The sequence below is a fragment of the Phoca vitulina genome, unplaced genomic scaffold, assembly GCF_004348235.1.
Source record: "Phoca vitulina isolate PV1807 unplaced genomic scaffold, GSC_HSeal_1.0 scaffold58, whole genome shotgun sequence".
In the NCBI taxonomy this organism is placed as follows: domain Eukaryota; kingdom Metazoa; phylum Chordata; class Mammalia; order Carnivora; family Phocidae; genus Phoca; species Phoca vitulina.
The window spans coordinates 6,649,301-6,676,845 of record NW_022589761.1 but is presented as its reverse complement, the minus strand read 5'-3'; the positions used below and the strand labels follow the sequence as shown (position 1 = coordinate 6,676,845).

General features: G+C 37.6%; 1 protein-coding gene and 1 pseudogene across 11 annotated transcripts in view; both read left to right on the top strand.

The window, feature by feature from the left end:
- The window catches only part of ZNF382 (zinc finger protein 382), a 27,751-nt gene extending 206 nt beyond the window's left edge, over positions 1-27,545 (top strand). For 3 of the 11 annotated variants that reach the window (XM_032390268.1, XM_032390269.1, XM_032390271.1), the window contains exons 2-5: positions 2,041-2,114; positions 4,612-4,738; positions 5,010-5,105; positions 24,810-27,545. In XM_032390268.1, the coding sequence (XP_032246159.1) occupies positions 2,106-2,114; positions 4,612-4,738; positions 5,010-5,105; positions 24,810-26,233 (1,656 nt within the window). In that variant the 5' untranslated portion in view covers positions 2,041-2,105 and the 3' untranslated portion in view covers positions 26,234-27,545. Of the gene's footprint in view, positions 1-17; positions 2,115-4,586; positions 4,739-5,009; positions 5,106-24,809 lie in introns of those variants that run through there. The other 8 variants (XM_032390264.1, XM_032390266.1, XM_032390267.1 and 5 more) reach the window with 6 other exon arrangements.
- Positions 14,012-15,875, top strand: LOC116623270 (annotated as a pseudogene).

The following is a 27,545-nucleotide window of genomic DNA, read 5'->3' as shown; positions in this document are numbered from 1 at the left end:
AACCGGAACTGAGCCCACGTAACCAGACACTCGGATCTGTGCGAGCGGGGCCTCGGGCGTGGTCCGTGGGCGTGACCCTGAGGGTGACAATCGAGTTTGACCTGAAGCGAGCTCCGCGCGGGGAGGGTTTTGTCTGTTTTGACCCCGAGGAAGCTCCACCGCTGGGAGCGGGGCCTCAAACAGCGGGCGTTGTGTGTGTGTGTGTGTGTGTGTGTGTGTACCGAATTGAGGCGGCCTCCTGTGCCCAACCTGCTGCGTTTTGGGTGCCTACTACTCTGAGAGATGTTGGGACCGAATGTGTGTGAAAAGTGGACAGAGTTGTGTTGCTGCCTCGGGTTTCCTCCTTATGTGTCTAATTTTAGAGTAGGTGGGAGTCCTGCTTGATACTATAGGTGACTATGGAGAAGCGAAAGTGATTTTGTGACTTTGCCTGGAATTATGCAATGTGCATGTAGAATGACATATGGGTACTGTGAGATGGTGGTTTTCTGAAGTAAGTTTGGTTGAATGTAACTGTGCATGTGTTTGTAACCTACTGTTATTATTTGTGATGGTTTTGTGATTGAGAAACTCTGCATGACCACTGTCTAGTTGGGTATTTAAGATTTGATTATCTGAAGAGTGGTCATTAAGCCTGTCTCCAAAATTGTACCTCAATAGCAGTTTAGCAAATAGAGGTATAAGTATTGGAAAGGAAGAGGTAAGATTTCATTCCCCAGATAGTAAGATTCATTACAGGGAAACACTATGTGAACTAAAACCAATGTGTTGAAATTAATAGTGTTCCGTGAATAGCAAGCAGTAAAAAACAATCTTTGCTCATAACTAGTACTTTCAACACTGATGTATGAGTGAAGTTTCCTGCTTCTGGATGAAATCAGTGGTAGGGTCAATAGCTTCTTCAGGCATTCCAAGATTAAAAATATTTGGTATACTTTTAATCACAAGGTCAGTCTCATTTTAATAGTTAAAATAGTTTGCTAATTAAAACATTCACTGTAGCAGTCAAAACTTCAGACTTCACTTAGCATTGTATCATCTTCTCTTCAGGAAGCCTACAGAGTGGAAGGATCAATTTCTTTTCTAGTTCCATACCTGTACTACTAAAAAGTGTTGTTCAATAGTTAATCCTTAAATTAGCTATTAGTAAATTAATAATAAATAAGTTAATTTTCAATAATTAATTATGCTTATTAATTAATGTGATACAGGTGAATCAATAAAGATTAAGTAGAGGAACTTAAAGTGCAGAGATTCTCAAGCATATAGGGATATGTAATATATGATAGAGATCGCATTTCACATTAATTGAAAAAAATATGGATTACATAATATGTAGTATTGCTAAACAAGAAAACATACAACAAAAAAACTTCACAAGGTAAAAACACTTTAATAGTCATATGAGCAACTAAGAAAAATTATTTGCAATTTAAAATAAAGGGTTAGTTTACTAAATAAAAAAGGAAGATAATATCAATTAGGAAATTAAAACATATGAGAAAAATAGACATATTATAAGAAGATGCCATCATAGAAAAGAAATAAAAGGAGCTTATTCTCTCATAACAAGAAATATGTAAGCTAGAACTACAATATATATCTGACAGGCAGAGATTAAAAATTTATTATCAACGGCATTCATCAGGGTGTGGGGAGGTATTCTGTGCTGATACTAACAGTGTAAATTGGTAGAAAGTCCATGAAGAACTATTTGGAAATACATGACAAACCTGTCTTCCATGGGAAATGGAAGGTAGAGCTGCAGAGGGAAAAGCACAATGTTCCCTCTCTCTCTCTCCAGCAATGACAGTTGCCCAGATCCATTCTAATTCATGAAGAGACTAGGTTTCTTGTGGTGAGGGAGCAGGAATTGCCCTTTTCCCCACTAACCTCCAGCTTGGATATGTGTGGGTACACAGAGTGGGCAAGTGCTGAAACAGTGAAAATTGATGCAGATTTAACTGAATTATTCTGGGAGATCTAAGTCAAATATGGTTTCACATGGCTCTTTGTATCCTCCCATCTCTGCCTTCTCAGGATTCTTCCCTTTTCCAAAAGAAAGGCTCAAAAGAGAAGGTTCATCTCTTGCAAATCTCAAAGCCATGCCTCAGGTGAGATGATGTTTCCTCTCTTTCTGAAATAAGTTGTTTTCAGGTGATATAAACATTTGCTTCCCTATCCTTAAATTTCTGGGATGTTGGCATTTGCTTCCATGAAACTGGTCTCCAGTAGGGCAAGCAAGTGGCCTAAGTGCAAAATGTAAGGAGTGCTCATAGGGTTGTGCATCCCTAAATTTTGCATCCTACGTTCCTCACCTTCCCTACCTAGTTACAGACCTGTTCCCAGTTTTTCTTATTCCAACCAGATAAACATAAGCCTTTCCCATGTGTACCTTCTTGTTGTAGCCAATGTTTACATACTGACTTGGTATATTATTCATCATCTCCTTTCTTAGTCTTCTCACAAAAGTACTCTGGAACAGAAATGTATTATTTTGATTAAAAAGGGAATATATCGGGGCGCCTGGGTGGCTCAGTCGTTAAGCGCTGCCTTCGGCTCGGGTCATGATCCCAGGGTCCTGGGATCGAGCCCCGCATCGGGCTCCCTGCTCGGCGGGAAGCCTGCTTCTCCCTCTCCCTCTGCCTGCCGCTCTGCCTACTTGTGCTCTCTCTCTCTGCCAAATAAATAAATAAAATCTTTAAAAAAATAAAAAGGGAATATATTACTCTACTGAATCTATCCATCTTTAATGAATCTATCTTGTCTAGACACTGATTTGAGATCTAAGTTGTGAGGAGTCAAGGAGCAGACATGGAAAAACTGATCATCTCCACTCACCTAGGTTTTGCAATGATACAGTGGGAGGTAGAATTGGTAAATTACATCATTAGCTTGTGGTAAGATGTCTTGTTGTGTGAGGTTTCCAAGATAGAGATTTGCTTGCAAGCTTGTACAGAAAATTGTGATTTTGCATTCTCCCTCTGTGATCCTCCTGTCCATTTTATCCAATTCATACAAACGGTGGCCTGCCAGTGAAAACCTTTCCAGTATTTCAATGCTGTTACAGATTTATTCTTATCTTTTTAGTTTCTTCTAATTTTTCACATGTGGGTGCAGCAGAATGAAATGCATATGCTAGTCCATTCTTGAAACATTCTACTTTGAATCAAAGGTGGTACTTTTTCCTGTTTTCATGTCTTTCAGAAAATTCCTCTTCATCCACCCATCTTCAAAATACTGATTTTCCCCAGATGCCAACTGGTTCTCTTCTCTTCACTGTCTCTTTTTCTCTATGCACAGATCCACTCTAAAGGTTATACTGATCTAATTCTAGTGACTCTCAAATACCTCTCTCCATCCTAGACTTCTATTCAGAGTGTCAGAATCATATATCCAATGTCCAAAAGTTATGACCACCTGAATGTCCCTTAGACACTTCAAGTACATTTCCAAGGTCTACTTCATTACCTGCTTTGGTCCAGCTTATTCTTTCTTCTGTTTTCCATTTCCATTTTCTAGTCTCAGCACCTCCCCACTTGCCTATGCAGGTAACCCAAGAGCTATGCCTCTTTTTTCCACTCTACAACCAATCTATGACCAATTCTGTTGCAACCCATTATACACTAACCAGTTTTCCCCTCTCTAGACCACTAATACCACCTTAATCTAGGAAACATCTCTAACAATGGTTACTTAATTGTCTTTCCCACTTAACACACCTCAAGCCTTCTCCAGTCTTCAAGAGTATTGCCTCTAAAGTACAAATTTTATCAGATAACATATGTGCTATTTAATATTTCTTTATACTCCACAAAGCAGCAGACCAAGCAAAGTGGGGTATGCATTAGAATGGAATGTACAAGACAGTATATCGGAAGGGAGGAAAATACTAACATTGCATTCAAGAGCAGATCATCAACTCTGTGGATTGCCATTATTGCTGACTGATGACTTATAAATAAATATAAATATGTTGAGAGCGTTCTCAGTACATTTTTAAGACCACTGCTCTCTAGGAAAAAATCTAGTATTATTTGACAAACATGCGCACTGCCTAGCTCATTATATGTTTTTCTTCTTAGAGCTCAAAGAATCTTCCTTAACATACCGTGTCTTTTGCTGTTTCCTTAATTTACTAACTAATTTTCCTCTCCTCATGAATTTTAAAAGCTGATGCCCTGTACAAAGCAAATTCATTGTGAGGACAAAATTTTGATGTCCTCAGTGAAGCCTTGGAATACAAAATGAAATTTTTCTTCACTTCATAGCACTTTCCCTTGTACATATTTCTGTCATTCATCTGTAATATCTCTTGGGTATATGTATTTATATGTATGCCTCTCACTTAACCTGTAACTTCTCATGAGCAAGGCCAGGGTTTTATTCATTTTGGTCCACCAGGCAACCAGTCACATTTAAGGCAAATAGTACAATCTTATATATTTTTAGCATGAGATAGTAAGTAAATACAGAATGTATTATCAGAGAGAATTTTCTACAATAGAAAACACAAAATAAGAAAACTAGTCTGACCACTGACATGGTCTCCAATATCTAGTTCTCACTAGTTCCAATCACTTTAGGATGAACTAGAGTATGCCCTTACAGGGATCAGTGTCATTCAAGGATGTGACTGTGGACTTCACCCAGGAGGAGTGGCAGCAACTGGATCCTGGACAGAAGGCCCTCTACAGGGATGTCACGTTGGAAAATTACTGCCACCTCATCTCTGTTGGTAAGGAAAATTCCTTGAATCTTTCAACATTATACATCTCCTTTCAAGGATTTCTAAAGCATATGGAACTTTGAATTTCAGACATCAGAGGTGATGAATCCCTTTTTGTTACCAGATAGTGTGATTATGTCCTCACTTGCCTAGTGCAGGGTATTAACTTGGTAAGATGTTAATGTGTACATTGTCTGTCACCTTAGAGCTATATCTTCCTCTTCTTTCAATAGTTTTGAGGCCCAAGCAGCTTAGACCAAGTCTCATTTTTTATTACCAGGGTTTCACATGACTAAGCCTGATATGATCCGCAAGTTGGAGCAAGGAGAAGAACTATGGACAACAGAGAAAATTTTTCCAAGTCAGAGCTACCTTGGTGAGTCTGTAAAGATAAAATCCAGTGGACTCAGGTAGTTGACACCTTTGAATGTTTTGAGGGATCTATTTTTTTAATTGTGGTAAAATACACATAACATAAAACTTATTATCTTAACCATTTTTAAGCATATAGTTCAGTGGCGTTAAGTACATTTACATTGTGCAACTGTCACCACCATCCATCTCCAGAACTCTTTTCATGTTTTAGAACTAAAACTGTACTCTGGGCACCTGGGTGGTTCAGTCGTTAAGCAGCTGCCTTTGGCTCAGGTCATGATCCCAGTGTCCTGGGATCGAGTCCCACATTGGGCTCCCTGCTCAGTGGGAAGCCTGCTTCTCCCTCTCCCTCTGCCGCTCCCCCTGCTTGTGCTCTCTCTCTCTGTCAAATAAATAAATAAAATCTTAAAAAAAAAAAAGAACTAAAACTGTACTCATTAAAAAATATCTCCCCATTACCTTCTCCCCCTAGCCTCTGGCAACCACCATTCTACTTTCTGTCCCTATGAATTTATCTGCATAGGTACTGCATGTAAGTGGAGTCATGTGGTATTTGTCTTTTTTGTGATTAGCTTTTTTCATTTAACATAATGTCCTCAAGGTCTACTCATACTATAGTATATCAGAATCTCCTTCCTTTTTAAGGCTGAGTAATATTCCAATTGTATGTGTATATCATATTTTGCTTATCCAGTGGACACTTGAGTTGCTTCTACCTTTTGGCTACTCTGAATAATGCTGCTATGAACATGAGTGTACAAATATCTACTTGAGTCTTTGCTTTCAGCTTTTTTGGTATATACTCAGAAGGAGAATTGATGGAATATACAGTAATTCTGTGTTTAATGTTTTGAGGAACTGCCATACTGTTTTCCATAATGGCTACACCATTTTACATTCCCAGTAACATACACAAGAGTTCCAGTTTCTCCACATCTTCACCAACACCTGTTATTTTCTATATTGGGTTTTTGGGTTTTTTTAAATAGTTGAAGTCTTATTAGGGATCTCTTTTTAAAGGCCTGAAATCTTTGACGTGCTTATACGTGACTGATTTCCATGCCTCTAAAATCTAAGTTTTGATTTTGACTGTCACTCCTCATGTAAGTTCTTTGCCTTATTGTTTATAGATATACTGACTGCTATTACCTTGCCAAGAATCTACTCCATGCTTTGTAGGTATAATGTACGTGGAGATCTTAAGTGTGAAGTCCTTCAAGTTCTGACAGAAGCATAAACCCATGTATGTCACACCCAATATAAAGAGGCCTTCAGGCCTCTTCCAAGTCCGTCCCTTCCACTAGGACAATCACACTTGTGATTTCTACCAGCATAGATTAGTTTTGTCTATCCTAGACTTTTTCATATCTATTTTCTTTAACTCAGCTTAATGTGTGAGAGACATACACATGTTTTTGCAGTAGTTTAGGTAGTTTCTTTTAATTATAGAATAGTATTCAGTTTATACCAGTTTGTTCATACATCTCCAGTTCATAGACATTTGAAATGTTCCAGTTTGGGGCCATTATGAATAAAGCTATTGTGAACATTCTTGTAAACATCTTTTTGTGGACATACGTTTTTATTTCTCCTCAGTAAACACCTAGCAGGTGGTATCACTCATTCATTAGGCAGGTGTATATTTCACTTTTTTAAGAAACTGTCAGCTTTTAGAAGTTACTGTACCATTTTAAACTTTTACCAGAAATGTGTGAGAATTTTGATTGTCCCACCATCTCTTCTGTATTTGATGTTATCAATATTTTCGTTTTGGTCATACAGAAGTGTATGGTAGTATATCTTTGCAGTTTTAATTTAGATATCTCTTAATGACTGATGATGTTGAGAACTTTTTCAAGTGCTTCTTCAGAGGTGCCTATTCAAATGTTCTGCCCATTTTTATTGGGTACTATATTTTTTCCTCAAGTAGTAGGAATTCTTTACATATACTGGATAGAAGTCTTTTGTTTGATATAGGTATTCTGAATATTTCCTCAGGTCTATGACTTGCCTATTTATTTTAATGATATCTTTCAATAAGCACAAATTTTTAACTCTGATGAAATCCAGTTTATATCATTATTTTCTTTTATAATTCTTTGACCTCTCAAATATTTTCCTTCTACTAGGTTGTGATGATAGTTTCCTATATTTTCTTCTAAAAATGTTATGAATATTTTGCTATTTTTATTAATTCTATAGCCCATCTCATGTTAAGTTTGGTTAATGATGTGAGGTAAGGGCCGAAGGTCTATTTTCTTCCATATAGATACCAATTTCTCCCGTCACTTGTTAAATTAAATTAAATTGCTTGGTGATCTTATCAAAAAATTGTTTGATTATATTTGTGCCAGTGTATTTTTAGACTGTTCTTTCCTTTGCTATGTTTTAAGTCCTATTGCCAATACTACCTGGTCTTTGATTATTGGAACTTTCTAATAAGTCTTCAAGTCATAGTAAGTCTTCTAACTTTCTTCTTTTAAAAATTGTTTTAGCTATTCTGGGTCATTTTCTTTTTCAAATACATTTTAGAATCAACTTCTTAATCTCTTTAAACAAATGTGCTGGGATTTTTATTGGTGAGAACAAACATCTTAGCAATATTGAGTCTTCCGGATCATGACTATACTATATCTTTCTATTTTAGTTAGCTTCTCTACTTCCTGTAAGCAATATTTTATTATTTCTAGTATAGAGGTCTTATACATATTTCATTGTGTCTAATCTTTTAATATTTTAATGCCAATGTAAATAGTAGGATATTTAAAATTTCTTTTTCCAGTTTGTTGTTAATGTACGTACCCACAATTGGTTTTTATATATTGATTTTGCATACTTCTACTTACTGTATTCTACCTATTACTTAAGTTTTATTGTTGTTGCTGTTGTCCCTTGTTTGTTTTGGTATATTCCTTTAGTTTTTGGAATACAAAACATGCCTTGTAGAAAAGAGATATTTTACTTCTACATTTGTATATGTTACTGCTTTCATTTCTTTTTCTTACTCTGTTGTACTGATTAGGATCTACAGTACAATGTTGAATAGAAGTGGTGACAGTGAGCATTCTTATCAGTTCACTAAATTTAGAAGGAAGACATTTAATATTTCATTCTTGAGCCTAATATTAACTGTAGGCTTTTCATAAGTACTCTTTATTAAATTCTGGAAGTTCTTTTCCTAGTTTTCTGATTGTTTTAATTATGAATGTTGTTTTTAACATGCTTTTTCTACACCTGTTGAGATGATCATATGATCTTTCTTCCTTAATCTATTACTATGTATATGACATTAATTAATTTGAATTTTAAACCAAATTTGGACTTCTGGGATGAACCCCAATTGGACAAGATGTATTATATCCTGCTTCTAGATTACTAATATTGGTTTGCTAATTTTCTAGCAAGTTTTTATGCATGATTTTACCAAGGATAGTGATCTGTAGTTTTCTTGTAATGTCCTTGAAAAGTTTTTGTATCAGAATTGTGTCAGTAATACCAAACAGGGGGTGTTCCCTCTTCATCTGTTTTCTTATAGGATTTGTGTAATATTGGTATTACTGCTTCCTTAAATGTTTGATGAAAATCATTGTTAAGTCATCTGGGCCTGCATTTTTATAATTCAAGACTTCTGCTTCCAGCCCTGAGGAAGTAACAGAGTCTGGAATTACACTCTTACAGGAAACAAAAAGAAAACTGGACAAAACTATTTTCAGATATTGAACAACAGGCAGCACAGGCCTGGATTCCTGAGAGAAGAGAAACAAATGAGATGAGCCATACCTCATCCCAGGCTTTCATCTGAAAGCAGCTTCCAGACTACAGTACAGAGAAAGGAATCCAAAAAGAACCTGGCAATTTTACTGATTTGAGGAGACTGACCTTGGCATTCAAGGAGATTGAGGTGGCTAAAATTTCCAGGACATACTTCCCAAAAGAAGTGAGCTATGCAGAAAAAGAGTTCCCCAAATCTGCAAAAGTTTCTCCTTGAGTCTTTGGCTAAATATAAGCCTGCACATGTATAGGTGAAACTCTGTGAGACTAGACAAAGACATGTTCTAAGGAAAATACAACTACCATGGTGTTGTAAGATGAACAATTCCCATAGCCTCCTGTACAAAGAATCATTTTATTTCTTTCCAGCCAGAATGGAGAGAACTTGTTGATATAGGATGTTAGATAGACACCCTAGGAAGGCCACACCTAATAAATGGGGCTAGATTAGCCATAGGTTAAAGACTTTGCAAGATTTGCCATAAAAGAGCTTAAATGGGTGCCTGGTGGCTCAGTCGGTTAAGCGTCTGCCTTCGGCTCATGTCATGATCCCAGTATCCTGGGATCAAGCCCCGCATTGGGCTCTCTACTCAGCGGGGAGTTGGCTTCTCCCTCTGCCCTCTCCCCCATGCGTGTTCTCTCTCTCTCTCTCAAATAAATAAAATCTTTTAAAAAAATTTTTTAAAAAGAGCTTAAACAAAAGCATCAAAAGGATTAAACCAACCCAAAAATAATTGCTATGCATCTGTTGGGTCCTCTAGAATGGAGATACTGAGATAGAGTTAGGAGTATAATAGATTTCTTAGAGGTACATCTATGAAATATAAAGGAGAAGAAAGTAAGATTAAACATAGAAAGCCATTAGATCATGATACAGATCTGGAACCTATGGAAGGAAAGAGGGAGATGCTAACAGGTTTGGGCAGGGAGAGCCTCAGACCATTGTGCAGACCTGACAAAGTCTTAACCAACCTAACTGGTCTGAAGCAAAGACTGTCCATCTGAGGAGTCCCCCATGGAGAGAATAGCCAGCCTCTAGTACCTTCTCACTGTTCAGCCTTTGGATGGGAACTTCCTGGGGAAACTCTGGTTTGATTCATCATCTGAAGAGTATCCTGAAGATGCTAACAATTGCAGGCTGTCAGGTAACTACACTTCTTTTTTTTTTTTTTAAGATTTTATTTATTTAGTTGAGAGAGTGAGTGAGAGAGCACAAGCAGGGGGAGCAGCAGAGGGAGAGGGAGAGGCAGGCTCCCTACTGAGCAGGGAGCCCAATGTGGGGCTCAATCCCAGGACCCTGGGATCATGACCTGGGCCGAAGGCAGACACTTAACCAACTGAGCCACCCAGGCACAAAGTAACTACACTTCTTGCACGTGAATGGCAAGTTCTCTCCTGAAGGGAGGTCCTGTGGGCAACTCTATGGCTGCCACGGAATGCCAGTAAAAGGACAGTACTCTTTATGAAAATACAACATGTGTTAAACTCAACAACATTAAACTGATAATGTCTGATATCCAATAAAAAATTATTAAACATACGAAGAAGAAGGAAAATATGACCCATAAACAGGGGGAACAAATCAGTCAATTAAAAAAAAAAAACTAAACTAAGTCAATAAAATCAGACCTAAAAAAGGTAGAGGTGGTGGAATTTGCAGACAAGGATGCTAAAAGAGTCATTATAAATGACCTCAATATCATAAAGAATGTAAAGCAAAAATGAACATAATGAGGCAAGATAGCAAAGATAGAAATAACCAAATGAAACATCTAAAGATGACGATTTAATATCTGAAATGAAAAGGAAGACCCAACTATGTGGTGTATATTAAAAATATTAAATATAAAGACACAGGAAGGTGAAACATAAAAACATGAAAAATATGTATCATACTCTCTTGTGGTTGCCCAAAGTGAGGGTGAAATTAACAACCTATCCCACTCACCCAAAATTTGACTTCAGATGTCAGGACTAAAATCTGACATAATGAGGCTTTCTGGGAAGAGCAAGGAAGATTCCCAGACTGGTCCTAAAATGGCTTGTGAGTGCAAGAGGGTGTGTCTGGGTTTCGTGTTTATTGTGGTTGGGGGATAGGTTAGGTGAGGGTTCTACATGTCGGCTAGTGATTGCATAGTTTAAACTTTCTGCCAGCACCAACAGAAAGAGCATAAAAGCTCTCTTATTGGCTTGCCCAGGTGTGGGGCAAGAGGGGAAAAAAGGACAGGTCTAGGAAGTTGTCAGCAGTAAGACCTCAAAAATGGAATCAGACTCTATTACACATGCAAACACTAAGCATAAGAAAGTGGGAGTGGCTATACATCCAAGTAGATTTCAGAATACAGAATATTACAGTGATAGAGACACTTCATTAGAAGTCATAACAGTTCTAACAGAGCTTCAAAATACATCAGTGTTTCTCAGCTTTTTATCATTATCACTCCCCTAGAGGGTATTTTTAGAGATTTTTTTTCTAATTGCCCCCCATTAAATTTCAATACCATAATCTATGTTCTTTTGCCATTTGGAGGGCCACAGACTATTATAATATCTAAGAAACCTTTTTTCATTTCCCCATTATAAGTTTTGCTCCCTTGGGAGAAGCCCCCATTGAGAATGCATGAACTACATGAAACAAAACTGATAGACCTGAAAGGAGCAATGTAATTATAGCTTGAGATATAAACACCTCTCACTCAGTAATTGACAGAACAAAGAAAACAATAAGGTTATGGAATGCTTGAAAAACTATACAATCATTTGTATCTAGTTCATCTTTATAGAATATTTTACATGGAACATTCACCAAGATAGACCATATATGCTGGGTCATAAAACAAGTATCAACAAATTGAAAAGAACTGAAATCATAATATGGGCTCTGACCACAACAGAATTATATTTGAGCCTTGAACAACACAGGTTTGAATAGTGCAGGTCCACTTATACGTGGTTTTTTTTTTAATAAATACAGTATGTGCTGTACTGTATTTATAAAAAAGTACAGTCCTTTTGATTTTTTAAATAATATTTTCCCTTGCTAATTTTATTCTGAGAATACAGTACATAATACATATAACATACAGAATATGTGCTGTTTATGTTATTGGTCAACAGTAGGCTATTGGCAGTTAGTCAAATGTTATTTATGGATTTTCAACTGTGTGGGGGGTTGGTGCCCCAACCTCACATTGTTCAAGGATCAACTGTAATTCAATCAAAAATATCTCTATGTGTAAAACTAATGTAATGTTGTGTGTCGACTATACTTCAATCTTTAAAAAATGTATCTCTAAATTTCCCAAACATTAGGAAATTAATCACCACATTTCCAAATCAGAGGAATCAGAGAAGAAATCCTAAAGTAAATTTAAAGATACTTTGAACTGAATGATAGTTAAAACAATATACCAAAATTTGTGGGATGCAACTAAAGCAGCATTTTAATTTTTTATCCTTTTAAATCAGGGATCTAAACTGTCACCCAAAGTAACTAGAAAAAGAAAAATAAATTAAACTCAAACGTTAGTAAAAGGAGGGGTGCCTGGCTGGCTCAGTCAGAAGAGCATGCAACTCTTGGGGCGCCTGGGTGGCTCAGATGGTTAAGCATCTGCCTTCGGCTCAGGTCATGATCCCAGGGTCCTGGGATCGAGTCCCGCATCGGGCTCCCTGCTAGGCGGGGAGCCTGCTTCTCCCTCTGCCTCTGCCTCTCTCTCTCTGTGACTCTCATGAATAAATAAATAAAACATTAAAAAAAAAAAAAGAAGAGCATGCAACTCTTGATCTCAGGGTCAGGAGTTCAAGCCCCACATTGGATGTAGAGATTACTTAAATAAACTTGAAAAGTTTTTTTTTAAAAGTTTGTAAAAGAAAAAAATAAAGACTAAAACAGAAATCAGTGAAATATATAACAGAAGAATAATAGAGAAAATGAGTGAAGCCAAAAGCTGATTCATTAAAATAATTGATAAATTAATAAACCATAGCTAATATGGTTAATAATTTTCATACTAATAAGAAATAGAAGACACAAATTACCAATATTAAAAATTAAAGAGGCTGCGGGGATTAACATAACAATAAAAAATTTTTTTAAAAAATAAAAAAAAAATTAAAGAGGCTGCATCACTACAGATCCTACAGACATTAAAAGGACAACTAGGGAATAAACAAGTAATTTTATATCAACAAATAGAGTAGGAGAGGACACTTCCCAACTCATTTTATAAGGCCAGCATTATCCACAACCAAAGGCACTATAAAAATAAAAAACTACACACCAACATCATGAAGCTAGAAAAAAAACGATAAGATATAAAACAGAACCTAGCAATATTTTAAAAGGATAAAACCTCATGACTAAAAAGAGCTTATCCCAGGAAAGCAAAGATGATTTGATATTCAGAAATCAGAGGCACAGTCAGTTAAGTGTCCAACTCTTGGTTTCGGCTCAGGTCATGATCTCAGGGTTGTGAGATTGAGCCCCACGTCAGGCTTCGTGCTCAGTGCGGAGTCTGCTTGATATTCTCTCTCCCTCTGCCCCTCATGCCCATGTTCGGTCTTTCTAAAATAAATCTTTAAAAAAAATCAGTCTATGTAATTCCCCATATAAAGGTGAAAAGAGGTCTAAAGTCAAGGATCTGAGGTGCCACTTAATGTAACTAGAAAAAAATTAAGGAGTAAAACCATGAAAGTATCTCAGTAGACATGGGAAAATAATTAAATTCAGTTCCTTTTATAAAGCCTTAGAACAGATTAGCAATCAAAAGGAATTTCCTCAGCTTCATTAAGGGTGTCTTTGAAAAACTTATAACCACCATCATACTCAAGGTAGAAAGCCTGAATGCTTTTCCTCTGAGATCAAAACAGAAAAGATGCCCACTATCACCACTTCTATTAAACATTGTACTAGGGCGCCTGGGTGGCTCAGTTGGTTAAGCGACTGCCTTCGGCTCAGGTCATGATCCTGGAGTCCCTGGATCGAGTCCCGCATCGGGCTCCCTGCTCAGCAGGGAGTCTGCTTCTCCCTCTGACCCTCCCCCCTCTCATGCTCTCTGTCTCTCATTCTCTCTCTCAAATAAATAAATAAAATCTTTAAAAAAAAAAAAAAAAACATTGTACTAGACACAAGTCAGTACAACAAGGCAAGAAAAAGAAACTAAAAGGCTACCAATTAGAAAGGGAGCTATCTTCATTTGTAGGTGAAATGATTGTGTACCTAATAAATGCTAAGGAATCTCAAAAAGAACTGTTAGAGGAGAGAGGGCGGGCCGACAAGAGGGCGGGTTGTGGACTGGCGGAGCAGGGACCCACTCGAGCGACCCGCGGACAGCGGCGATCCCGACGCCCGTGGAGCCGCAGACCAGCAGGAAGAAGATGAGCCTTAAGTCTGAACGCCGAGGAATTCATGTGGATCAGCCAGAGCTCCTTTGCAAGAAAGGATGTGGTTACTATGGCAACCCTGCTTGGCAGGGTTTCTGCTCCAAGTGCTGGAGGGAAGAGTACCACAAAGCAAGGCAGAAGCAAATTCAGGAGGATTGGGAACTGGCAGAGTGACTTCAGCGGGAGGAGGAAGAGGCCTTTGCCAGCAGTCAGAGCGGCCCAGGGGCCCAGTCCCTCACATTTTCCAAGTTTGAAGAAAAGAAAACCAATGAGAAGATCCGCAAGGTTACCACAGTAAAGAAATTCTTCAGTGCTTCATCCAGGGTTGGATCAAAAACGGCAGAAATTCAGGAAGCAAAAGCTCCCAGTCCTTCCATAAGCCAGCAATGAAACAGATAGTGTCTAAAGAGTTCATAGAATTTCTCAAGACCTTCCACAAGACAGGCCAAGAAATCTATAAGCAGACCAAGATGTTTTTTGGAAACAATGCATTACAAAAGGGATTTAAGCACTGAGGAACAGTCAGAGTGTACTCAGGATTTTTACCAGAATGTGGATGAAAGAATGCAGACTTGTGGAAAAGTGCCTTCAGAAAGAGTTGAGAAGATAATGGATCAGATCGAAAAGTACATTATGACTCGTCTCTATAAATTTGTGTTCTGTCCAGAAACTACAGATGATGAGAAGAAAGATCTCGCTATTCAAAAGAGGATCAGAGCCCTGCACTGGGTTACACCTCAGATGCTTTGTGTCCCTGTTAATGAATAAATTTCAGAAGTATCTGATATGGTGGTGAAAGCAATCACAGATATCATTGAAATGGATTCAAAGTGTGTACCTCGAGGTAAGTTGGCCTGCATCACAAGTGCAGCAAGCACATCTTCAATGCCATTAAGATCACCAAGAATGAGCCAGCCTCAGCTGATGACTTTTTACCACCTCTAATCTACATTGTCTTGAAGGGCAACCCCCCACGCCTTCAGTCCAATATCCAGTATATCACCCGCTTCTGCAACCCAAGCCGATTGATGGCTGGGGAGGATGGCTACTATTTCACCAATCTGTGCTGTCCTGTGGCTTTCATTGAGAAATTAGATGCTCAGTCTTTGAATTTAAGTCAGGAAGATTTTGATCTATACATGTCCGGCCAGACTTCTCCCAGGAAGCAGGAATCTGAGAATTGGTCTCCTGATGCTTGCTTAGGGGTTAAGCAAATGTATAAGAACTTGGATCTTCTGTCTCAGTTGAATGAATGGCAAGAGGATCATGAGTGAAGCCAAGAAACTTGAAAAAGACCTAATAGAGTGGACGGATGGAACTGCAAAAGAGGTTCAAGATATTGTTGAGAAATATCCGCTTGAAATTAAACCCCCAAATCAATCTTTAGCAGCTTGTGACTCTGAAAATGTTGAAAATGATAAACTTCCTCCACCATTGCAACTTCAAGTTTATGCAGGATGATAAAAATTTACATGGGTAGTATTTATTTGAGCCTAAATTGTAGCTAGCCCTTACTACAGTCCATGATTGGGATCTAGACTATAACTTAATTGCTTATAAATGTCAAAGCATTTTTAAAGGTACAGTTTGTGGGGATTGTTTTGTTTGTTTTGTTTTTCCTGGCAGGGGAAGCTTAGTAAATAATAAAATACTATTTATTTGAGTTAAAAAAAAAAAAAACTGTTAGAACCAATAAGTAAATTAGCATATTCACAGAGTTCTTGTTTTAGAGCAAATTTGAAGAAACTTTGTCCAGTATTTCTACAATTATTTTTCTGTGCTATTCTCAATTACATTTTAAATAATTTTAACCTGGGCGCCTGGGTGGCTCAGTTGGTTAAGCGACTGCCTTCGGCTCAGGTCATGATCCTGGAGTCCCGGGATCGAGTCCCACATCGGGCTCCCTGCTCGGCTGGGAGTCTGCTTCTCCCTCTGACCCTCTCATGCTCTCTCTGTCTCATTCTCTCTCTCAAATAAATAAATAAAATCTATAAATAAATAAATAAATAAATAAATAAATTAATTAATTAATTTAACCTATTCTCTGTAGAGTTTATTAAGAAGTTTATATATATTTTTTTTAGTTTGGGTAATTTCTGTTAACCAGACTTCCAAAGTACTGATTCTTCATTCTCTTATGTTCCTATGCTGTTAAACTCATCCAATGAATTTTGCATTTAAGATACAAGGTTTTTTAAGTTTGCATTTCCTTATCTCTCCTGAATTCTCCATCTTTAACCGTATTTCCATCTTTTCTTGTAGATTTTGTAAGCATATTTATTAGTTATTTTAAATTCCTTATCTTGTAATTTTAATGTAGAGGACATATATCAGTCTGATTCTGTTGACTGTTTTTTATCTTCTCTATTGGTCATATTTTCCTGTTTCTTCTCAGGAAAACCTTGTAGATAATATGTTGTCAAGATGCTGGATTCTTTTTCTTCCTCTGAAGATTGCTGAGTTTTCACCCAGAAGGCAGTTAAGTTACTGGTGGCTCACACTGATTCCTTTTTAAGATTGCTTTTATGTTTTTTAGATGATTTCTATTTCAGTTTCAGTTTTGCCTTTAGTTTTATGGTGTTTCTCTTAGTCCTGGGATGCAGCCTTTAGCCATTCTGGGGTTTCAGTAGAAAAATCAAAGGTTCCTCTCACCAGGTTCCTCTGACTTGGCACAGGACTGGTATTAAAAACTATTTTTCCAGAGCTAAACAACTGCTGAAATCTTTAATCAATTCTCCCAGTGCTCCAGCTTTCTTTTCCCTTTGTGCTTCTTGCAGTCTTGACCTGTAGATGCAGTTAACCAAGGTTTTGAGGAGAGGTTTATGCTAATTTTGGGGTTTTCCTTCTATGACTTTTCCATTCTCAGATTTTGTCTTAAGATTTTTTTCCTCAATTTATTCTAGTAGCCCTGAACTTGATCTCAGATTTTTCTGCACAGGATGACTCCTGCTTTCTCCCAGAGATCTATCTATCCCTTGTGTGCTGCACAAGCTACCAGGGCCCACAGTGGAAAACCTGGGTAAATGTAGATCTTACGTAGTGTGGTTTCTTTCTTTTCAAATGTTATATCCACTTCAGTTTCTGCCTGCTTTTGATCACTCTTTAGTGCTTTAAAACAAGTTGGTCTTTTACAGCTGGTCCATAGTTTATCATTGTTATCAGCTGGAAGGTTGTTTTGAAACTAACTTCTTTGCCATTATCAGAATCTGGATATCTAGATAAGCAATTTCTCAAACTTTTTAGTTTTGGGACTTGTTAATATTCTTAAAATTATTAAGGATTAAAAGAACTTTGTGCATGTGTCTGTGTGTACCCTATTAGAAGTTAATACAAAAAATTTTTACTAATTCATTTTAAAACAATATAAAAATAATAAACTTATTACATGTTGACATAAAATCATATTTTTACAAAAATAACTATTTCCCAAAAGAAAAACAATAGTGACAAAAGTGGAATTGTTACATAATTGAAATTTATTTAATAAATAGCTGATTTTCACATCTGATTCTATATTCAATTTGTTGTAAAATGTTGTTTGAATCATAATATATGAAGAAAACCTTCCTTCATGCATTATATGTAGTTTGAATGAGAAATATTTTTTTAAAGATTTTATTTATTTGTCAGAGAGTGAGAGAGAGAAATAGAGAGCCAGCACAAGCAGGGGAAGTGGCAGGCAGAGAGAGAAGCAGGCTCCCTGCTGAGCAAGGAGCCTGATGCGGGACTCAATCCCAGGATCCTGGGATCATGATCTGAGCCGAAGGCAGATGCTTAACCAACTGAGCCACCCAGGTGTCCCTGAATGAGAAATATTTTAAGCGCCTTTTTAGATTGTCATAGATATTCTTCATTAATACTACATCCAAATGTAACAATTGGTAGTTCCTGAACAGTTAGTTGCAATATAGAACCTGAAACCATAACAATGAACTTTTGTGCCCTGCTCAGTGAGAAGCCTGCTTCTCCCTCTCCTCCCCGTTCATGCTCTCTTCTCCCTCTCTCTGTCACTCTCTCTCTCTCAAATAAATAAATAAAATCTTAAAAAAAAAAAATAGAGCTATCATCTTCATCCCAAATCATCATCTAAAAAAAAACCAACTACAACAACAAAAAAACCCATAAAATCCAATGGTCTACTTAAATGGATATTTTACCCATGCATTTTTTGGTAATATTATGTATTAATCATTTGGAAAGTAACAGTTCAGTGACATCTAACATCTTCCAAATTTTGACATATTTCTATATATAATATTAACTTTAAAAAAACACCAAAGGCTACATTTGTTAATATCATCAGAAATGTTATCAGAAAAGTCTTAAAAATTGGGAAGCTGACAAGCTCACAGTAGCAAATACAAGCTTTCCAACATAATGACCTTTATTTGAAAGCTTGAATTTTATCATTGGTTATAAATATTAGCATATGTTTTCCTTGAATTAACATGCTCACATTGTTCAAGAAAATATCTACCAGAAGGATGCCTGGGTGGCTCATTCGGTTAAGTATCTGCCTTTGGCTCAGGTCATAACCCCAGAGTCCTGGGATGGAGTCCTGCATCAGGCTCCTTGCTCAGTGGGGAGCCTGTTTCTCCATTTGCCTGCCGCTCCCCCTGCTTGTGCTCTCTCTCCCTCTGACAAATAAATAAAAGCAAAAAAAAAAAAAAAAAAAAGAGGGGCGCCTGGGTGGCTCAGTCGTTAAGCATCTGCCTTCGGCTCAGATCATGGTCCCAGGGTCCTGGGATTGAGCCCCACATCGGGAAGCCTGCTTCTTCCTCTCCCACTCCCCCTGCTTGTGTTCCCTCTCTCGCTGTGTCTCTCTCTGTCAAATAAATAAATAAAATCTTTAAAAAAAAAAAAAGAAAAAGAAAATGTCTACCAGATAACCACGTTTGAATAATAATCAGTTGTACTCTCAAGTAAAAATGCTGTTCCACCAAAAGTAGATACAGATATCCCCTGCTTTTTGAAAGTTCATGTTTTGCCACTTTGGTTTTACTAAAGACCTCCATTAGTACCTGTTTTCACTAACCAAAAGAAATCCGAAGAGGATTTTTGCTTTTACAAAACAAGGTGAAAAGCAAAAATAACACTCAGTGCTTGCTTTGCAGCGAGCTGTAGAGGCACTACCCAGCTCCTTCCCCGGAACTACACTCAGCACCTCAGCATCAGGCTGCCGTAGCTTTGAGCATCTGTGCTTCACCTCAGTTTATTTTGCACATCCATTAGCATGATGTGTCAGAAAAGCTGAAGAGAGGTTATTTTTTGGATCTGGGAATGCTCAAAAATTTTTCTGTATAAATTAATGGTAGTTGCTTCTTCACTTTATGCCATTTCAGCTTATGAAAGGTTTCACAGGAACATTCTGTTTTTGGATGCAGCGGGAGGGGACGGAGGGCCCTGTATTCAGTTCTCAACTCAAATAATTACACCAGTACTTTTCCTCACAAAATACATTATACTCTGGTATGCAACAGAAGTGCTTTATGCATACGTCTTTAATCATCACACAGAATATTGAAAATATGTGTACTCAAGGGTAGAGATCTAATAAAATTAATGATTTTTTCCTGCTCTATCAAAAACAGTCTTACATGAAATCTTTTTTCTTATGGATTAGAAATGTAGTGATTACTATTATAGATTGGTGCAAGTGTTTTCATTTATGCTGACGTGCCAGCATTTTACCCACTGTATTAATCGTATTTTTTATCTTCTATATTTTATGATGTCTTGACAACTTTGGAGGGCCTTGCTTGCTGGGGAGAGATTGCCCCCCCCCAGAGCTAGCTAATTCGTAGAGACAGTAAACAACCTGTTGGTAAGCCCACATTTCATATAAAAACCAACAAATCCAAGTCCATACCCTCAACTACCTCCTTTACCTAAATCTCACACACCAAGCCAACATTTCCCGTGCCCTAAATCACCCAGGGCCAGGTACATACAACTAAAGACCACCCCTGTAACCCATAGCCTCCAACACTGTTCAAAAAAGCAATCCTAAACTGTTTCTCCTGCCCTTTCCCATGCAAGCAAGTCCCATAAAAGGCTCTGGCATAGGCTTTCCCCGCTCTCCTTTCTGCCTCCTGACCAAGCCTGCAGCTCCTACATTTGACCCTACAAAGGAGGAAATGTACGGAAAATCATTTAATGGCATCAGCCTATGTCATCAGTTAGTCACCCTCATAAATTAAAATTCCATAAGTACAAATCAGACACCCATCTTAAAAAGACAAATGGAATGTTGTTATTAACAAAAATAGTTTTTATGGACTACCTCTCCCCCTCCCTGCCTCCCACATAAGGATCTCATATACTAAGGTCCATAAATCACACTTAGGGAACTGCTGGTTTAGGCCTTCTTGTTTTTCGTGTTTTTAACATTTCAGTCCTCTTTTTTCTTTTGTTCGGCCTCCTATTTATAGGCAGTCTTAAATCTATCCAAAAAGTAAAAAGAGAAATCATTGTCTAATGTATCTTCCTCTTAGTTTTCATTTCCTTTCCTTTCTTTCCCTGTGCAGTGTCTTAACTGTTTTTTTTTTTTTTTTTTTTTTAAAGATTTTATTTATTTATTTGACAGAGAGAGAGACAGCGAGAGAGGGAACACAAGCAGGGGGAGTGGGAAAGGGAGAAGCAGGCTTCCTGCCGAGCCGGGAGCCCGATGTGGGACTCGATCCTGGGACTCCAGGATCATGACCTGAGCCGAAGGCAGTTGCTTAACCAACTGAGCCACCCAGGCGCCCTTAACTGTTTCTTGCAGTCAGGCTTACATCCTATTCTCACCATGACACCTGCCATCAGATTTCAAAATCCATATGCTGTGGACCTAAGATAATTTTAGTATCACTTTTTTAAAATAAATTTATTTCCAATAAGTTTCCATGTTCCATATCATAGTGCTCAGATTCCTGATTCCTACCCACCTTGATTTGGGTAAAAAAAAACCTAACTCATTTTAATTCTGTTTCCCTGAGTGCCTTTTCACATCTTCATTTCTTTTCCTCCCTCCTTTATTGCCTAGGAAAATAAATATTTATTGAATAAATTGATTTTATTTCAGTGGTCTCTTGTTGATATCCTTAAAGGCTCTTTCTTCATCTTCAGTTCTTGCTTTTATAAGAGTCCTATAAGTTGGGGCACCTGGGTGGTGCAGTTGATTAAGTATCCGATTCTTGGTTTCCACTCAGGGCACTCAGGTTTTGGTCTCCTTGTGGGGTCTAGCTTTGTGTCAGGCTCTGGACTCAGCGTAGAGTCTGCTTGGGATTCTCTTGCCCTCTCCCTCTGCATATCCCCCTCCCCGCTTGCACGTCCGCATGCTCTCTCTTAAAAAAAAAAAAAAAAAAAAAAAAGTTCTGTAAACTAATCTGATCCATTCTCAAGTTGTGGTTTTCTTGGCTTTCAAATAGACATTTTCAGCCCACTTCTCCCATTTGAACTCTAGTGTATATTTTGATCTTCCTAGATCAATACAACAATCAGTTGTGTCATACCTTTGATTATTGATTTTTTAAAAAGATTTATGGGGCACCTGGGTGGCTCAGTCACTTAAGCAGCTGCCTTCGGCTCGGGTCATGATCCCAGGGTCCTGGGATCAAGCCCCGTGTCGGGCTCCTTGCTCAGCAGGGAGCCTGCTTCTCCCTCTCCCTCTGCCTGCCGCTCCCCCTGCTTGTACTTGCTCTCTCTCTCTCACTATCTCTCTCTGTATGTCAAATAAAGTCTTTTTAAAAAAAGATTTTATTTGTTAGAGAGAGAGCGTGCACAGTATACACAAGACCACCCTCACTTCTGACACCAGCTGTAAGTTTGGGGGTCCCCAAGACTACTGCTAGTATCAACAATATGCTATAAGGATCCATGGAACTTACTGAAAGCTATTATGTTCACAATTAACAGTTTATTACAGAAGAAAAAATACAGATTAGAATCAGTCAAGCAGAAAGGGCAGAGTCCAGGAAAGTACCAAACATGAAGCTTTTAGTAGACCTCTCTCTGTGGAATCATGGGCAAAATTACCTTGCTGGTGTGACAATACATACAGAATATTGCCAACCAGGGAAGCATCACCTGAGCCCCTTGTCCAGAGTTTATATCGGGGCTCCATAACATAGGCATGATTAACTGTACATGTAGCCAGTCTCAGTTTTCAGCCCCTTTAGAGGTAAAGCTGATACTGTTTGACCCAAAGCACGCACCCTAAATCACACTCTTGGTGTGGCTCAAAGACCTCACACTAAATTACATTGTGACTTACTAGCTGGCCAAAGGCTCCCAGGCAAACAAATACATATTCCAAGGGCTTAGAAGATTACTTCTCAGAAGCCAAAGGCAAATGTCAGATGTCTCTTTGGGCAAGGTTATATTCTTTACTATACAATACAATATGTATATCATTTAGTTAAAAGATCAAGTTTCACTTCCTCTGTGAAATGTTCCTTGACTTCTCCAGACCATGTTCAATTCCTTTTTTTCTGCATTCACATTCTACTTATGTCTGTAAATTGCAAACAGACGCATTCTCTGGTATGATCAAGCTTCTTTTCCCATCCGAACAGTTGCCCCCAAAAAAGGTTCTTTTACTTTTCCTTACTGTAGTTTGTAACAGAGGCTAGATATCCAATAGTTACCTAACTATCATTGATTCCATGCAAGGAAAATATCTTTCCTATCCATTCAGAAATCATTTAATGATAATTTCTTTTAAATATACATGCCAAGAGGCACCTGGGTGGCTCAGTCGGTTAAGCATCTGCCTTCGGCTCATGTCATGATCCAGGGTCCTGGGATCAAGCCCCGCGTCGGGCTCCCTGCTTGGCGGGGAGCCTGCTTCTCCCTCTGCCTCTGATGCTCCCCCTGCTTGTGCTCTCTCTGTCTCTCTCAAATAAATAAATAAAATCTTTAAAATAAATAAAAAAATATATATATACATGCCAAGATCACATCCCTTTATCTCAGATAACCGTGTGTTAACATATACTCAGAAGATAGTCAATAAAATATTGACATCCAAGAGCATAAGTTTTAGTTGGGAAGGCAATATTATCAAATTGAGCATTTTACATATAATATTCATATTAAAAGAGCAGGTTGTTGAAAGAGTTCTTGAAACAGATGGTCCAGACTATAATTATAATCTAATTTCAGACAAATTCGACATTAAAGGATACAAATAATATATGAAGGCTTTTCGATAAATTGAATAGTAGAATGTCCCTGCAGGTGGTTAAGGTCCTTAGAAAGATGATGTTACTCCAGTTACTAATACAGATTAGTTTTAGTGTGTTCTAGAACTGCACATAAATGGAATTTTATAATATATACTCTTTTGCATAAAGCTTTCACTCTGAAAAATGAGATTCATCTCTTTCCATTGTGTATCAGATTTTTTTCTTTTTTATTGGTAAGTAGTATCACATTATATACATACATGACACAATATTACCATTTACCTTTTGATGAGTACTTGGGCAGTTACCAGTTAAGGGCTATTATAAATAAGACACAAGTCAAGGGTAAGATGAATCCATATTTAAAATTACCCTATAGAAATGGGTGGTAGTAAGGGAACAATAATCAGATATAGCCAAGAATTATAAGAAAAATAATAGAGTTAAAAAAAAAGAAAAGAAAAATATTAGAGTCGGTCAGTGCTGTAAACATACAGTTGAAGAATCTAGGCCTTCACATTCCCCATAGGGAATAGCAGAGTTAAGGTATGTTACTGCATTGGGAGGAAAACTTAAACCCATCCTTCCTGAAAACTGAAAAAGTAATTCAGAAAATGAAAGGAGGAAAAGTTAGAACTGATGGTCAGGAGAATTTAGTTATTGACCATCTCTGCAAGAATAAATCGATGGTAACAGCAGTCAGAATACAACAGTGATTATATTCATGTTTCAAGTATGCTTTGTTGTCTGGTTTATTTTACAACTCCTAATGGAAATAGGTTTCCGAAAGTCTTCCCTTTCAAGAGAAAATAAGTTGTGTGGAGAGTTAGGGCCTAGGCTATAAACAGTGTTTCTCTCAACATTAGGAAAGGAGTGCTTGAGAAAGTTCATTTGCCATGGATGGGTTACATGCAAGTGAGGAAGAAACAAATGGAAGTATTTTATAACACATATTTAGGCATGAGGGAATAATATTTAGGCTTTCATTTCTACCTGAACATTTTCCTTGCTTACTGGTTAGTACCCTTAATAAGCTCACTCCATTATTTCTGAATCTGCCCGTTCCAAGAACAATCCCACTTTCATCATCCTTTGTCTTCTGTTTACTTGTCCTTGTGTTTATTATACCTGCTCAACGTAGTTTATATTTACAATATGCCAAAGATATGAGTGTTCTTTTCTTATGCCAATTTTTCCTCATTTTAACTGTGTAGCAGGGTTTGTGTTTATGTCATATGAATTTTCCCTACCAAGAGGTATTTTATTTTGGCCCTTGTATAGACCACAATAGTGAGGCTGACAGTTGCACAATGGGTTGTTTGTATATACATCCAATCCATAACATTTATGTGAAAACTTACAATGTTGTTATTCTTTTCTAGAAGAAGATGGAAAAACTGAAGATGTTTTAGTGAAGTTCAAAGAATACCAAGACAGGCACTCCAGATCAGTCATATTCATCAACCACAAAAGACTAATTAAGGAAAGAAGTAATATTTTTGGGAAAACACTTACTGTAGGCAAGAACCGTCTTATTTCAAAAACAACGCTACGTGAATATAAGCCTGATGGAAAGGTTTTAAAAAATATTTCGGAATTAGTCAGTAGAAATATAAGCCCTGTAAGAGAGAAGATTGGTGAGAGTAATGGATGGGAGAAATCATTCCTCAATACTAAGAATGAGAAAATTCATACTACAGTGAATCTCTATAAACAAACAGAAAGGAGTCTGAGTGGTAAACAAGAGCTTATTCAACATCAGAAAGTTCAAACTCCTGAGCAATCATTAGATCATAATGAATGTGAAAGATCCTTCCTTATGAAAGGAATGTTATTTACACATACCCGAGCTCACAGAGGAGAAAAACCCTTTGAATACAATAAAGATGGAATAGCCTTAATCGAAAAGTCCAATCTCAGTGCCCATTCACAAACTCTTATTGAGAAGAAACCCCATGCATACGGCAAATACGGGAAGTTCCTCTGCAGGAAGTCTGTTTTTATCGTGCATCAGAGATCTCAAACAGAAGAGAAACCCTTTCAGTGTCCTTACTGTGGGAATAGCTTTAGAAGGAAGTCATATCTCATTGAACATCAACGAATTCACACAGGTGAGAAACCTTATGTTTGCAATCAATGTGGGAAAGCTTTCCGTCAAAAGACAGCCCTCACTCTACATGAGAAAACACATATAGAGGGGAAGCCCTACATCTGTATGGATTGTGGGAAGTCCTTCCGCCAGAAGGCAACTCTCACTAGACATCACAAAACACATACAGGGGAGAAAGCCTATGAATGTACTCAGTGTGGAAGTGCTTTTAGAAAGAAGTCATACCTCATTGATCATCAGAGAACTCACACAGGAGAGAAACCATATCAATGTAATGAGTGTGGGAAGGCATTTATCCAGAAGACAACTCTCACTGTACATCAGAGAACTCACACAGGAGAAAAACCCTATATTTGCAGTGAATGTGGGAAGTCCTTCTGCCAAAAGACAACCCTCACTCTCCATCAAAGAATTCACACTGGGGAAAAACCGTATATTTGTAATGAATGTGGGAAGTCCTTCCGCCAGAAGGCAATCCTCACTGTTCATCAGAGAATACATACAGGAGAGAAATCCAATGGATGTTCTCAGTGTGGGAAAGCCTTTAGTAGGAAATCAAACCTCATTCGCCACCAGAAAACTCACACAGGAGAGAAACCGTATGAATGTAAAGAATGTGGAAAGTTCTTCAGTTGTAAGTCAAACCTCATTGTACATCAAAAAACTCACAAGGTAGAAACCTTGGGAATTCAGTAAAGGATAGGACTTTTTGGTAAAAACTTTTGAAGTCATAGTAAACCCTGTACATGATGTAGCTTGCAAATATAATAATAGTCAACAGTTTTAGGTACTATTCCACAAATTTACCTACTGTTTGTGAGCCTATATAACAAAGAATGACTAGACAAATGACAATAGTCATTGAAAATACCGCCCTAAATTTTTTATTATTAGATTCAGCAGGCATAAACTTCCTCTGTCAAGTTTCTACAAACATTTAAAATTGCTTATTTTCAATTTCAAAACATACCTTGTTGTGTCCCAGTAATAAGGAGTTGACCAGCTGGCAGTGGTCTGTGGACCACACTGTGAGCGAAGGTGTTTTAAAGAAAGGAAGTGTGAACTGTATTTCTTGTTGGAAATATGAAATAAAAATTAGTTGTTACCTCCTCAAAATTTACCACAGTTCTGACTTCTAACATTATAAATTAGGTTTTGCATATTATGAACCTTTATATAAATTGGATTATACATCATGTATTCTTTTATATATGGCTTGTTTCATTCATCATTATGTCTGTAAGACTCAGTGCATGCAGCAGAAGTTCATTTATTTCTATTCTATATAGAATTCCATCATATGATTAAATTACAATTTATCCAATCTACTCTTGATGGACTTTTTCATTGTTTACAGTTTAGGGTCATAATAAATAATGCTTCTGTGAACATATTTGTTTTTTGGTGTACATATGTTCATTTCTCTTGTTTTCATACTAGGAATGGAATTGCTGGGTCCTGGAGCATATTTGTTTGGTCAGCTTTGGTAGATATTACCAAACAACTCAGAACTTTCACAGCATGAGATAATTCACTCTGAAGGAAAACAACTGTGAATATAAGCGATATGGTGATGGTTCCAACCAGAGAATTCATGCTAGAGGGAAATTCTACAAATATGAAAACTGAGAATCCAATTATAATGCATGTACAAAGACTTTTAGCCACAGCCCAAACTGTAATATAATACCAAACAAATGTAATAAATGTGAGACTGCCTCCAAAAGTCATACTCAGGAAAGGAAGGCTCCTAGTATGCTTCCTTGCGTTAGAGAGTTCTAACTGGAGAAAAATCCTATGAGTATAGTAAAGAGAACAGGGGATAATAGCTTTTACCTATGGCCTATATCTTGCTGGATGTGTAAAAATGATGAATATGGAAAAGCTTATGGTTCAAATCATACACAACACCATGGAATTCACATTGGATGGGAACTCTTTAAATGAAATGATCATAAGGGGTGCCTGGGTGGCTCAGTCAGTTGAGTGTCCAACTCTTGATTTTGGC